Source organism: Capra hircus, unplaced genomic scaffold, assembly GCF_001704415.2.
Source record: "Capra hircus breed San Clemente unplaced genomic scaffold, ASM170441v1, whole genome shotgun sequence".
Lineage (NCBI taxonomy): Eukaryota > Metazoa > Chordata > Mammalia > Artiodactyla > Bovidae > Capra > Capra hircus.
In genome coordinates, this window is record NW_017190136.1 from 95,984 (window position 1) to 110,415 (window position 14,432).

The 14,432-nt window shown below is 49.4% G+C and overlaps 2 protein-coding genes across 6 annotated transcripts in view; both read right to left on the reverse strand.

Annotated features, from left to right (window-relative positions):
• Positions 1 to 1,077: 1,077 nt before the first annotated feature.
• On the reverse strand, positions 1,078 to 7,920 carry PIM2 (Pim-2 proto-oncogene, serine/threonine kinase). The gene is made up of 6 exons (XM_005700764.3): positions 6,144 to 7,920; positions 5,892 to 6,001; positions 5,144 to 5,194; positions 2,880 to 3,252; positions 2,262 to 2,438; positions 1,078 to 2,164 (listed from the first exon to the last, which is right to left on the reverse strand). Exons 1-6 carry the CDS (start codon positions 6,202 to 6,204, stop codon positions 2,001 to 2,003), a joined length of 936 nt encoding a protein of 311 aa, XP_005700821.2. The 5' UTR covers positions 6,205 to 7,920; the 3' UTR covers positions 1,078 to 2,000.
• A 101-nt stretch (positions 7,921 to 8,021) lies between these two features.
• Positions 8,022 to 14,432, reverse strand: part of OTUD5 (OTU deubiquitinase 5) — a 29,342-nt gene continuing 22,931 nt past the window's right edge. For 4 of the 5 annotated variants that reach the window (XM_018045080.1, XM_018045083.1, XM_018045078.1 and 1 more), the window contains 4 exons: positions 12,581 to 12,784; positions 10,880 to 11,081; positions 10,678 to 10,791; positions 8,022 to 10,368 (listed from right to left, as the gene is read on the reverse strand). In XM_018045080.1, the coding sequence (XP_017900569.1) occupies positions 10,244 to 10,368; positions 10,678 to 10,791; positions 10,880 to 11,081; positions 12,581 to 12,784 (645 nt within the window). In that variant the 3' untranslated portion in view covers positions 8,022 to 10,243. The remainder of the gene's footprint in view (positions 10,369 to 10,677; positions 10,792 to 10,879; positions 11,082 to 12,580; positions 12,785 to 14,432) is intronic. The other variant, XM_018045079.1, reaches the window with a different exon arrangement.

Sequence of the window (14,432 nt, forward strand, 5' to 3'; positions counted from 1 at the left end):
TCCCTGGGTGAGGAAGATCCTCTGGAGAACATGGCAACCCATTGCAGTATTCTTGCCTGGAGAATGTCATGGACAGAGGAGCCTTGCAGACGACAGTCCATAGAGTCACAGAGTCAGAAGCAACTGAAGCGACTTAGCATGCAGCACGCATCTTTTGAAAGCATGGCAAGAGGGTACAGCTGAGGTCAGGACAAGATTAGGGTAGGGCAAGTAAGTCAAGAGTTAAGGATTAGAGGGATGAGCAGGTAAGAAGACAGGGAGAGGTGAAAAGGTTGGGGCAAAACAGGTGACTACACCTTGGATGTTATTAGAAAACAAGGACTAGGAGGATTCCTATCGGCACTCAACCTCCACCACACCCCCACCAGTGCCCAAAAAGGGCTTTTCATCTCCCATGGGGAAGGATTTCCTCCCCTGGGGTTGGGGGAAAGGAGTTTTTTCTGCCTCTGAACTGGCCATCATTGATCTGGAAGTGTGTTCCGGATGTCTTCAATGTCTACAATATCTCCAGAGGAGCCCTTCGGCACATTTTGGGTGCTACATATGAGCTGAGGGGAAAATCAAGTTTTTCTTTGTGGTCCTCCTTGCATGCTAGGTCACTTCAGTCGCATCCAACTCTTTGTGACCCTATGAACTGTAGCCCACCAGGCTCCTCTATCCATGGGATTCTCCCTGCCCTCCTCCAGGTGGTCTTCCCAACCCAGGGATCAAACCCACATCTCTTATATCTCCTGCATTGGCAGGTGGGTTCTTTACCCCTAGTGCCACCCGGAAAGTGGTCCTCCTTAAATGAACCCATAAGATCTTCAGGATGGTACCACAAGACTGAGGCTTCCTGCAGACAAAGGAGAGATCCAATCCATCTCCCTCTTGGTTCAGCATTCAGTAGATGCTCCACGAGCAGGAAATGGCAACCCACTCCAGTGTTCTTGCCTGGAGAATCCCAGGGACGGGGCAGCCTGGTGGGTTGCTGTCCCTGGGGTCACACAGAGTCGGACACAACTGAAGCGACTTAGCAGCAGCAGCAGCAGCAGATGCTCCACCAATGCCTCACTGCATCTACAAATGGCCAGTCACTTCTGATTCTATTACGTTTATTAAATAGTGGGTTTCCACGCATGGCTTTTTAAATAATCCAGGCAGGGGGAGAAGGAAGAGGAAGATTAACAGTTGGAGCTCCCCTTCCCCAATATATAAGTATTTACATTTCAGCAACTGGACAACCCTGGCTCAGAAGGAGGCAGCAAGAATCTGAAAAAGATGGAGGGCAGGGCCCCAGGAGAACAAACAACAAGACTTATTTCCCCCACCCCATTCCCCCAAAAAACCATCCACCCCAACCTAGTGGACTCTAGTAGTGTCCATCTCCCATTCCCTCCCACATCATGAAAGTGGGGTTTCTCCTCACCAGAATAAGGGCACTTGGGATAACAGAGTAGGGTCCCCTCACCAAAAAAAAAAGCCCTGGGACAACAATAGGGCTTACCTCCCCCAGAATAAACAACCCTGGGCTGAGGCAGGCAAGCAGCTTGACTGAATATGGGACCCGAGGCTAGGGGAAAGGGTCCCTTTGCTAAAATAAGAGCCACTGGGGTATTGGAAGGAAAGCACCCTTGCCCAAATCAGAGCATTTAAACTAAGTTTGTGTGGTAGTAGCAGGAGGTGCCAGTGTAGGAGTTACTACTCATCAGAATAAGAGTCCCGGGGGGTTCAGAATGTAAGTAACCTCAACCAAATAAACATCCTTAGCAAAATGAGAAGCAAAGAAGGAGCCCCTCCAGAATAAGAGAGCATATGTTCTACAAAGACGGCTCCTTAGAAGGATGGGAATGGGAACTGGGCAAACTTGGGTTATGTCTTCTTACCCCTGATCCCCAATCTCTGACCCTAGTTAACACTGGATTTTTAGAGACCTGTAAAACCAGATCAACAGATAACCATCTATCCCTGTGGCATAGCCACGGGATGACTATTTCAACTAATGGGAGCCCCAGCCAGCACTAGGGCAGTAGGGACCAGTCCAAAGGGGTGGGACCCCCTTTGGGAGTGTTGAGGGATGCATCCTCAGCTGGTGTCTGCATCCAGGGGTCCAGCAGGATCTCCTCCAGTGAGGGTCGGGCAGAGGGTTTGGGGGCCAGGCACCGGCGGATTAGGGCACAACAATCTGCAGATCAGAAGAACACAGGAGATTAGCAGTGAGTTGGGGGCACCAGTTCCTGGGAGGGATGAAGGCTGGTGGGCTAGAGGGGGTTGAGTCTCACCTGGGGAGACATGGGCAGGGAAGTGGAGTTCAGCCTCCAGAATCTCCTGGTCTCTCTCAAAGGGAATGTCCCCACATACCATGTCATAGAGGAGGATACCCAGTGACCAGACAGTGGCTGGCAGGGCGTGGTACTGGTGACGAGAGATCCACTCTGGGGGACTGTACACCCTTGTCCCTGCACACAAACCACAAGTTAGACCATTTTCTGACAATGCCCTTCTCCCACCCCACCCTCTCCAGAAATATGGTCCCTTGACTAGAATTAAGAGAACTCACTATATGAGCAGGGTCCCCTCACCAGAATAGAAGCTCATTGGAATAAAAGCACTTAAGAGGTACAGCTGGACCTCCTTACCAGAAAAAGACTACTCAGGGTAATAATAGGATCCCCTCATCAGAATAAGAGCCCAGAGCAAGACCAGGTCATTGTCAGAGGATGGACTTTATTAGAGGGCAAGGCTTGAAAGTACCTAATATTAAAAACCAAGAACATTATAAAGGTGCACTATAGAACAAGGGTTACAGAACACCCCAGCACTGGAGGTCAAAAGTCAAGAGGCCAAAAAGATAAAAGGTGAAAACTCCCTCCACAGAGATTTAGGGAAGCCTTACTTACCATCAAAGTCAGTATAGGGTTCATCATGAAGCAGGGCACCAGAACCAAAATCAATGAGTTTGGTACAGCCCCGGCGGAGGTCCATCAGGATGTTCTCATCCTTGATGTCACGATGGACAACTCCACGGGCGTGGCAGTGCCGAACAGCTGCCACTACCTGGGCAAAGAGACAGCGGCTTCGGCCTTCACCCAATGGGCCTTGCTCTGTGATGTAGTCAAAGAGATCCTGGGCAGGCAGAGGCCGCTCAAGGACCAGCATGAAGCCCTCTGGTGTCTCAAACCAGTCAAGCAGGCGGATCACACCAGGGTGCCCACCGCCTGCACCCACCTTCCATAGCAGTGCCACTTCCAGTGGGCATGCGACTGAGTCTGACTGTGGAGGGAAGCAGGGAGAGAAAAGAGAACACAGATGTCAGGCTAGCAGCTTTGAGGCTGACTTCTCAGATCTATGATCTGAACTTAAATCATAGGTCCTCAGCCTCCTGACTATGTGGCCTTAAGCAACCCCCTTCCCTCCTGGGCCCACAGTTCTCTCATCTTAAGGGCTTAAACTCATATAGCCATTGGGAAGTTGATTCAAGCCAAAGCCTATGGTAGGGGTGGGGGAGAGACAAATTGAAGATTGGGATAGACACATACACACTACTATAAATAAAGTAGATAACTAATAAGGATCTATTGTATAGCACAGGGAACTCTACTCAATACTCTTTAATGACATATATGGGAAAAGAATCTTTAAAAAGTGGATATATGTATAACTGATTCACTTTGCTGTACACCAGAAACTAACATGCTGTGAATCAACTAACTTCAATAAAAATTAATTTAAAAATAAGCCAAAAAAAATTTAAAAAGCCAAAGTCTATGTACATCTGGCATGTAACAGGAGCTCAGTAAATTTTTTTTTTTATTTTGGTCACACCCTGTGGCTTTGGGGATTCTAGTTCCCCAACCAGGGACTGAATCTGAGGCGTAGCAGTGAAAGTGCTGACTGTCAATCACTGGACCACCAGGGAATTTCCTCAGTAAATGTTTGAAGAATAAATGAAAGTGATTCTTAACAAAAGCCTCCAGCAGAAGCAACTGATGAACACTACTTTGTAGTAATTTATCTGTTTTGTCTACTGACATAGCCAAAGAAACTAGAATAGCACCTTACACACAGTAGGTGCTTGATAAATGTTTGTTAAATAGATAAAAAGCACTTTATAGCATAGGATCTGACACAGCACTCAATAAATACTATTATTGTGTAATGGTTTGTCTGCTTTGTTCACTGACACAGCTCAAACACTAAAACAGTGCCTAGTATAGTTGTTAAACAGGTGAAATCAATTCATAGAAAAGGATTAGCACAAAAAGAATGCTCAATAAATGTAACATATTGCCAAGTATCTAGAACTGTGCCTGGCACATTCTAGGTGCTAAAATACATTTGCTAAATAGCTAAAAGTAATTAATTGCAAGGGAACTGGCATAAACAAGATCTCAATAGTGTCATCATATGATATTTTGTCACTATCACTAAGCACTTAGAACCATGTTGAATACAAGTACTTAGTGGAGCTTGGAACACAGTATGCTTTTATGATGAAACAAAATCTGAGGCATACCGTCAGCGCTCAATAAAAGGCACACATGTTACTGGCCACAAAACCCACCCCACGCTAGAAGCTTTGCGGGGACACACGGACTACCAGAAGCAGTCTTCCTGCCCGAGGTGGGGCCCTCTCCCGGCCAATCTACTGACACGCACAGTCGCAGACAGGTTTTCTCACGGGGCTGAAAAAAAACGCCGCTACTGCGCAGGCGCACCTTCTCCCTCTAAGTCCCACAGCCTGCACAGGCGCAGTTCCCCCATAGCCCACCAGGGGGCACTCCCGCCCCTACAACTTGCCCAGACCCGCCCAGTTGTCCGTTAAGAGCTCTAGCTGTGGAAAAGAAGCAGCCACCATCACCATGGCAACCAATGACCTCTGCCCCTCTTTTCTCACCAGCATGCCCTGCGGGCAGCCCCCGAGGCAATGTTTGGAGGAGGATGAAAAAGGAGGGTGGGAGGGGAGAATCCAGGGCTCTAGGGGAACAGGGGTGAGTCAGAACTGCATGGAGGTGTGGATGTCACCATAGGGGAGTAAACATGGACTGGTAGGAGTGTTCTTCTCACCGTTACACGGCCCAAAGAGTCATATAAACCATAGCAAGGTGAAATCCATCGTCAGAGATGGCGTCGCCAGGTCAATAAGGACTCAAAAGATACTCACCAAGGGGGACCAGCCCAGCACGCGATTCCGGGGGATCACTTTGATGGCCACCTGAAGAAGCAGGCTGAGGTGAGGGGGCCAGCAGATGACCCCCAGACATCTCCTAGTCTGGACCCTCACCCTAGTCTTCCGGTCCCACTCCCCCACACCACAATCCTAAATGAGCTGAAGCTTCTCCCAAGTCCCCAAAACCAAGTACACCTCTCCCACCATCTTTGGCCCCGGGCTCTCCCTTCTCAGGCTTCTCTCCTCCCCTCATGCCAGGCGCTGAGTTCTGAACTTCCTAAAACCCTAAACCCTTGATCTTCCTATCTGGCCCCAGGATACCACAACCCTGTAGCGGGGTCCTGGATCTCACGACTCCTCCCTGGACACCTGCCTCCAAAATCCCCCAAAATCTCAGCTCTAGGTCCCCACCTTCCCACATATATTCACCTCTCCCAGATCCCAAGGTCTAGGGTCCTCATGACCCCCCACTCCCCAGTCTCACTCCCCTGGACCTCCAGAAATCTTGCCCTGAAAATTCTCCCTTCCCCCATATACCCACCAGGACTTACACACACACATGCGTGCGCGCACCCGCGCGCGCGCGCGCACTCGGACACCCTCAACGACCGGATCCCGGCCCTCATGACCCTACCACTCACATAGTGTAAGCTCATTCCGTGGTCAATTAGCATCCCGGCCCCGGGGCTCCCGCCGCCACCACACACACACCTGGCCCTCCCAAGACCCTCGTGGTGGATACCTGGAGTCGGTCTGTGACGCGATGTCCTGCGAAGACGGTGCCAAAGCCCCCCTTGCCGAGGAGGGGGCCAAGTTGGTACTCGGCCTCGAACGCTTCCCGATCCTTGCCTCCTACGCAGGCGGAGGCGAGGAAGTCAGGGTGGCGGCGTGCTAAGGCTGGCCGCGACCCGCGACCCTTTCCCCCTCCCCCTCGCGCCGCCCTCAACCACTGCAGCCCGCCTGGCCTGGTTGCACTAGGGGGAGCCTCTCTCACCTGGCAGCGGCGTAGGAGTCATGGGGGCCACCGGGAGCCCCTGCAGAGGCTTAGTCAACATGGAGGAGGAGCTGCGCAGATTGAGCCCGCTGAGCCCGCAGGGTGTGGACGCCCGGGGCAGTGAGTCCGGGGAACCTGGACTAGGGGGCGCCAGGATGGAAGGTAAGGAGACTGGTGGCCCAGAAGGGCCAGCAAAGAGCGCAATGTTAAGATTCGCCGCGCGCGCCAGCCCTGACGCTACTGAGACAGGGCACGCGCCTCCCGAGAGAGTCGCCCGGGGCGACGGCCCCTCCCACTTGTCTTTGATCAATCCGGACTCAGCACCTGCTGTACCCCAGCCAATCGGAACCAGCTCTTATTTGCATACCACCCTCAACGTTTCAAGTACCCCCTTATGCAAATACATGCCCGTATCCTCTGCGGGGCGGGGTCTGCATGCACACGAGGGGACGCGTGTGGAGAGGAAACTGGTTTTAGGAATCCCTTTCGCAGCAACCGGGTTTGTTTTGGTTGCGCGGCATTGTTTTTATATGTCTGTATCTGCAGATATAAACTTGAAAAAATACACCGCCCCCTTTCCTAGGAAGTTGGTTGGCCGCCACTGCCTCGAGACTAGCGCAGAGATAATGCCAGGCCTTCTAAGGCTTCTAAGAATCTGCCTGTGGTTATCCATGACCCTTTTTCCAAAGAGTACTCTTCAAACCAGGTCCAGAGCCCTCTAGGCGACAGGTGGCCTTCTCCCGGGAAGTAAAGCCAGGGATCCTTGAAGAACCTGTTCAGCCGTTAGGAAGGACTAACCTGACCACCACTGCCGTGGAGCCCTTAACGTAGACAGACCTGACTAGACCTGGCCATGAGCCAGTCAGCAAGTACAGATTCTAGAGTAGTGAGGAGGGGTGCTTCTTGCAGGTGGGAGCAAGCCAGGGTGGTGGTGGCTTGGGATGTGTTTCTGGACGAGACACACACAGGGATGGCGGGAGCTCAGAGGGGTGATAAAATACCCTTAGCCACAAATTTGGAAACAACAGGCCTCATGCTGCAGGCAGACAGACATGCACTCCAAAGACACACACACAGGAAAGTACCATGTGAGAAATACACAAACACATTGCCAGACACATTCCCACGAGCTTGTCCTAAACACATACAGATATGTACTGTCACAGAGACTGAAATCCACTGTCAAGCAGGCATGCTGCCAGAGTTATGTCCCAGTATGACACCAGAGATGCAGTTACAGAAAGGCACTCCAGATTCACATACACCTACACTGCCATGTGACAAGGACACAAAAATGTCCCATCAGACACACCACCAAAACTTGTCACAAAGATACTTGTACTGTCAGACATGCAGTGTCACAGAAAGACTAGTACTATTCCAGAAATGAGACCCAGAGTCTGTCACAGGAAGACACACAGATGCTGAAGACACACATGCACTGCTCCAAAGACATACATATATTTATGTGATAGAGCCACAGATAGACAGTATCACAAAAACAGACATGGATCCACCCAGTCAGTCGCTCGCTCTCTCTCACGCACACACCAGCAGACATGCAGCATTGTCACTGAAACTATCCAGAAATAGCTACCCAGAATCTGTCACAGGAATACAAACGGACATTCATCCACCCTATCGGAAAGAAACCACAGATGCACTGTCACAGACAGACCCACGCAGACATGCACTTGTCTCAGAAACAGACACAAACTGTCAGAGATTGAGTCCCACACGCAGTCCCCATCTGACACACCTGGAAACAAGCCCTCATCTCACACACAACTAGACACTCTGAGATGCACAAAGGCTTGGACTCACCAGTCTCTCTCACACACAAACACTCAAAAAGCAAATATACACAGGTACTCTCCCTTATTCATCCAACATTTATTAGGGGTCTACTGTAAGCCTACAAGGCCCTAGAGGGGATGCAGATACTAAGAGATACACAGGTTAAGTCAGGCATCATAGCCCTGCCCAGGAATTTGATAGTACAGTACTGGAGAAGACGACATATCTGTAGATAAAGGTGAGAATGTAAACGGGGTCACACAGGGCTTCTCAGAAGGAGACCCTCTACCCATCTTGAAAGACAAAGTTGGAGGCTTGGGACAGAGGAAGGGCAAATTCCAGGCAGAGGCCAAGGAAAACTGGACAGAGAGGCAAGATGAAGTAGTCAGGGGCCAAATAGTGCAGAAACTTCAACTTTAAGATAATAAATAATACCTGCTAACATAGAGCTCTCAGAATGTGCCAGGCACCGTGCCATCATACATTATGTTGACCATATACACTCTCTCTCAATGCTCACAACAGAGAGAGCGTGAGGTAGTAGATATTTATCACTCCTGTCCTATACATGGGACACTTGAAACTCAGAGAGCCTGCGACTTGACCAAAGCCACATAGTTAGAAAAAGCCGGTTTTAAACCAACTCTCCAACACAGTGCTTAACCAGTGGATTCCACAGAGACATCTGCAGATAGCCACACCCTCATCTGCAGAGCTAGACATACATCCTTCCACAGGGACCCCATTATTAGGGACACTGAAAAAACAACTGAAAAACCTGGGGCCAGCCATCCTTCTTTGCCTTGGCTTTACCTCTAGGAAGGGCAGGGACAAAAGTGTCAAGAGAACTGGGAACATGAATAAAAAGGTTTAGCTATTCCTCAATTTCTAAAACTCAGCGTGCTTGTGTGGGGGGTCCACCCTCTGGTCACTTCCACTAAACTCGGGTTGCTATGAAGCGACTGTTGTGCCTGTCCAAAGCATTTCCTCATCAAATACTCACAATGAAAGAGCAAACATATTGGGGCTAGAGGCAGGCAAAGAAGTTGGACATTCAGTCCCTGCCATCAAGTTCAATTCTCTGTTCCCATCACACCCCAGGAAATAGGGTGGGCAGGCTATATCCTGTGCCAATAACTGAGGCAGGGGCAGTGGGCAAAGACAGAGCTTTCTTGGTGGTAACAGGTCCAAAGGCTGATTCAATAAGCAGTGAATCAAGTATGAACAAACTCTGGGCCTCCAGAGAGACCCCAGTGGAGAGCATATAGCCCTCAGAAGTCAAGCCCAGGTCTGTGCCATCACCACCTCTGACCAAAGGCTCACCCACCCCCTGCCCCACACAGAACAGAGGCGCTCAGGGGAAACTGACATTTGGTTTTATTGTGCCAAGGACATTACAGATGGTGGATCTTGTTGACACCTGCAAGGCATGGGTGCCCCATCTGCCGAGGCTGCTCCCACCCCCCACACTCAAATCCTGGGCGGCGGCCATGATTCTCAAAAGTACCCCCCACCCTGAGATTCCAAAGACTGGTGGTGGTGGTGGAAGCATAAGGAATGCAGCGAGGTCAGAGTCTCATTGTCCAAAGCCCACTTGACACCTGCCCCCTCCTGCCCTCCCACCCCACCCTGGCTTATACTCTAGACCCTGCCCATCTCCACAGAGCTGGAGGCCAGGTACATCAACCACATCTTTGTGCCCCGTGGCCTACCTGCCTCCAAACCAGAGAGATGTCACCTTCATAGAGCCAATGCTGTTGTCTACATCACTGATTTGATTTTATAAGATAAAAGTATATTTTAATAAAGAAAAACCTCAATATTGAAGGCTCAGACATTTTAAGGGTACTGGGAAGGGGATTTTTTTCCCACTTCTTCCTCCCACCTCCCTGGTATCATTTGTGAAGGTAGGGTGACAAGTTTCTGATCTTGGAAGGAATAGGGGGAAGGGAGACTCTGCTGTCTGAATGTCTCTCCTCCGGGGCTGCCTGGCTGCCAGTTGGTTTGTCTCTGTGTGCCCCTCGCCTACCTTCAGCACCCTTGCCCAAGTCCCCTGTGGAATGCAGGGATGGTGCTGTGCAGGGGGAAACAGGGCACATCAGCTGGCGAAGAGACAGATGGTGGTGGTGGTGGCAGCGATGAGAGGGTGTGCAGGGGTGGGCCAGCCAGAGGGAAGTGGGGAGGAGCAAAAGAAGCGGAAAGAAGGAAGAAGGCAAGAGGGAAGAAAGCCAAAGAAGGTGGGGTGGCACCGGAGGGCAGGAGTGGTGGGGATTGGGAAATGGTCTCCAGTCTCTGGGTCTCCATCAACTCTTGTCTGGGGGTGGGTCTCTGTGCACTTTGTTTTTCTTCATACTGTCTAGGTATTCCTGTTGGGACACTGCCAGCACCGAGGCTAGGATCTCATCATCATCCCAGTCATTCAGACCTGCTGGGCAAGAGGAAGGGGAAAAGAATGACACAGCACTTTAAGCCTGCTTTCTCCTTGCCCTTTGCTGATTCTTGGCTCTGGAGAGATCCCGTTCAGGCCCCTACCACTTTTTTCTCTAAGGAGAAGGCTCCTCTGAGCCTACAAAACCCCACTCAAATCCCCTCTGGAACAGACTCTTGGGCCTGAAAAACTCTCTTTTCCTGAGGAGATGTCCAGAGGCTCCAGAAGCCCCCTTTTCAGGACCAGCTGCTTCTTCCATCTCTCCCCAACTCCCAGCTGGCCCCTAGACCCTAGACAGAAGAGGCTTACCAAAGGCGGAGGGGGACATCTGCTGAATGAGGGCCCGGCACTCCAGAGCAGGGTAAAGGGACACAAGGGGGGAAGTAGCCCGGTCGGCCCCTGTCGAGAACTGGCTGCTTGTACCTGGGGCAGACAAACAGTCAAAGGCAGGGCTCAGGGCCTAGGCAGGACTTCCTGACCCCTGCATGCTCCCTATCAGCAAGTCACTGACCTGGTGCACAGGGTGAAGGAGGTTTGGCAAGAGCTAAGACAGTGCCTGGGGAAGGGGGCTTGATGCCCAGCTCAGCATGCAGCTCAGGGTGCTCAGGTGACGACGCTGAACTCCGCTGCCTTGGGGACCGGCTGGTCCACTCCTCAAGACCACTGGAGGCTGCTGCTGTGGCAGAGCTGCATGTGGCGCTGGCTTTCCGGGGCTGTGGTGAGGAAGGTGGTGGTAAAGACCAACAGCAGGTGCAACCGTCCTCTGCCCCATTCCTGAAGGGCTCACTCCCTCCCAGAATCCTGGCTATGAAATAGCTTCTACATAGGCCACCAACAATGGTCACATAATGGACCACAGGATCAAGGTCAGCACTTTAAAGCCCCTCTCACACCTTTACAGCCAGTCTGACAGGAAACCTGTTACTCCACCTTCAAAACAGATCCAGAATCTATGCCCTTCTGACTGCCTCCCTTGCCAGTACTACCATCAATCATGAGGACTACTATAGTCATCTTCTCCTTGGTGGTCTACTGCTTCCACCTTTGCCCCTTCGACTCCATTTTACAGTCAGCAGTCAGAAGGATCCTGTTAAATTCTAAGTTTCCACTCTTTTCCTGCTCATAACCCTCTCATCATTTTTGCTTCACTCAGAAGAAAAGCCAAAGTCCTCACCACAGGCCACACTGAAGGTCACAAGCCCCTTCCAATATGGCACACCCACCTTTCCGACTCCATCTACTACTACATTCTGTTCTGCCACACTGGCCTCCAGGCTGCTTCCAAATCACACCAGGTGTGCACATACCTCAGGGTCTTTGCTCTAGCTGGTCCTGTCTTCCCTGGTATAGACAAGTAATTCCCTCACCTCTGCAAGCTTTCGCTCAAATCTCACCTGGTCTGAGGCCAACTCTGACCATGCTATTTAATATTGTGAACTCCCAGCCCTACTCAGTCCTACTCATCCCCTTTACCCTGCTCTACATTTTTCATCCATACCACCTCTCAACTGATTTATTCATTATGTTTATTTCGTTCCACTCTGCATAAATGGAAGCACCACAAAGACAGATCTGGGACTGCCCAGCTCACCAATGTACTCCTATACACTAAGAACAGTGCCTGGCATAGACCTGCAATAAATACTTGTTTAACGAATGAGTCAGCTCTTGCCAACATCTATTAATCACTCTATAAACTCCTTGTGACTCCTCAAATACCTGGCTGCTCTGTCTCACTCCCTGCCCTAAAAATTCAACCTTTCCGTATAAAGACTGACCAGATCCCCCACCTCTACTGGTCTTCCAGTCAGAGTCAAGGGCTCCACTGATGCATGTGTCTCCCCATCAAAAGACAGGATCACTAAGGCTGGAGCATGCAGGACCTGATTTTACATCCTCAGCAGAGTCTGGCACACAAGAACATTCAGCAAAAGCTTGTCCCTCTGAAACTATCCATGAATCTGGCATTTCACCATCAGTGGCTGCCCTCCCTCACTCCTCAAAAAAAAAAAAAAAAGAGCTTGTTCTGCACAGGTGTTGAGAGTTCTAAGGCACAATGCCAAGACTAAGGCCAAGACGAGGTACAGAAAAGGCTAGGAGCTTCCTTCTCTCCCACATGTCAGAATTGCTTAGTTTTTTTCTGCCTGTTTGGGGACAGAACATGGGAAGTAACAGGTTCTTCGCCAGGCTAGTGACAGACCCCAGGACCCACCTGGCTGGGGCCACGGACTTGGCGAGCTTGTTTTTCTTGATCCCGCAGCCACTGCAAGTAGGATTCCCGGGCCACCTGCTCCTCAATGGCCTCATTTGTGGCCTCCCAATCTGTGGCCCGCTTCTTGTCTTCCAGCATCTGCTGTTCAATCCATGATTCCTCTGATGTTTTTATGGCATTCTTCATCAGGGACTGCTCTGCAAACTACAAGGAGTGGGAGAGGAACAGAGATGTGAGGTAACACTCTGAACTCTGGCCAAGAGCCAGAAGTGGCTCAGGGAGGTGGGCTCACAGGCTCAGAAGAGAGGCAGGAAGGCAGATACTCTTACTAAGCACCCCCTTGGGCAGGCTGCCTATTCATCAGGGACTAGGGGAAGGCAGGCTTGGGTTGGGGGACTTGTCATTTCAAATTCCTATATTCAGAAGTCCTGCTGCCACCCCCAAGATACCTCAACTGATGTACTAAGTCTGGGGCAGTCAGGTGCCCTCCAGCCAGGGTTAGAATTTAAAGACACCTCACCGATTGATGACTCAGTTGTTGAGGCCTTCTTCACCTATGCCCAGATGGGACAAGGAGAAAAGATCACCTAAGAAGTTGAGTCCTGTGTGCACAGGGTAGATTTGAGTATTGGGGCATTTAAGTAGACAAGAGGACAGTGTCAGCATGGTGTGGGGTACTATGAGTTGTGGAACACCGTATGAGAGTGTCAGGCTGTGAGACATAACAGATTTTTTAAAAAGGAATAATGAAAAGTATCAGTGCATACCCCATGGAATAAAAGTAAATTTTGTTCAGTGAAAACTTATTTTAATGCACATATACACACCATAACCAACGTGTGTGTACACTAATGGTGTAAAATATAATTTTTTACCCATGGATAACAGTCCAAAAAGAATGCAAAATGCTATTAGAATAAGCCAATTAAAAATGGGCAAAAAAGTCTAGACACACAACTTCATCAAAGAAGATAGACAGCAAATAGGCACATGAAAAGATGCTCAACATCATTTGTCATTAGGAATTGCAAATTAAAACAAGGTGCCCCTCAGTTAAAGGTATCAGTAAGAACCACAGTGTCATACAGATACTTACATACAGAAATATTTCTAGACATGTGTATACACATAGGTTAGTTTATACATATATTTTCTTGCTCTATCAGCTGAAAGGGCCTAAAGCAAGGATACCCCAATAGCAAAGAGCATACTCAGCACCCAGATCTTGGTTTCTAATATAACATTCTCCAATAAAAGGAACTAGGGCTCCTTGGAGAAATGGCTGGTTCTAGAAATGGGGCAAGGAATATACAAGATGAGCCTCTAGCACCTTGTACTGCCAGAAAGTTAAGTATTCAAAATAAAAATGAAAATGAAAAATAAAATAAAAATGAAAACAAACAAGCCAAAAAACAACTCCTCACAAACACCACCACAATGATGGGGATATTTCAAAGAGATGCAGGAACCAACTAAAAGAACTCCCAATAGCCAAAACTGGAAAAACTTGGGCATCAAAATAAAAACAGTACTGGATTATAACCCAAAGTATAAAAGTATTAAATAAATAAATATCCATCATCCACAATGATATAAATAAATGACTAAATAAATGGAGAATGAGATTAATCTCCCTTGCAGAAGAATTTCAAATAATTTACGTAAATACTCTGCCCTCAAAGAGATGGAATACAACCTTCACCTTTTATTTGTATTTTTGCACTGCACGGCACTGTACCCAGGCCTTTGGCAGTGGAAGTGTGGAGTCCTAACAACTAGTCCGCCATGAAATTCCCTAATCCCTACTTCTTTTTTTAAATATTTATCTATTTATTTGGCTGAACTGGGGTTT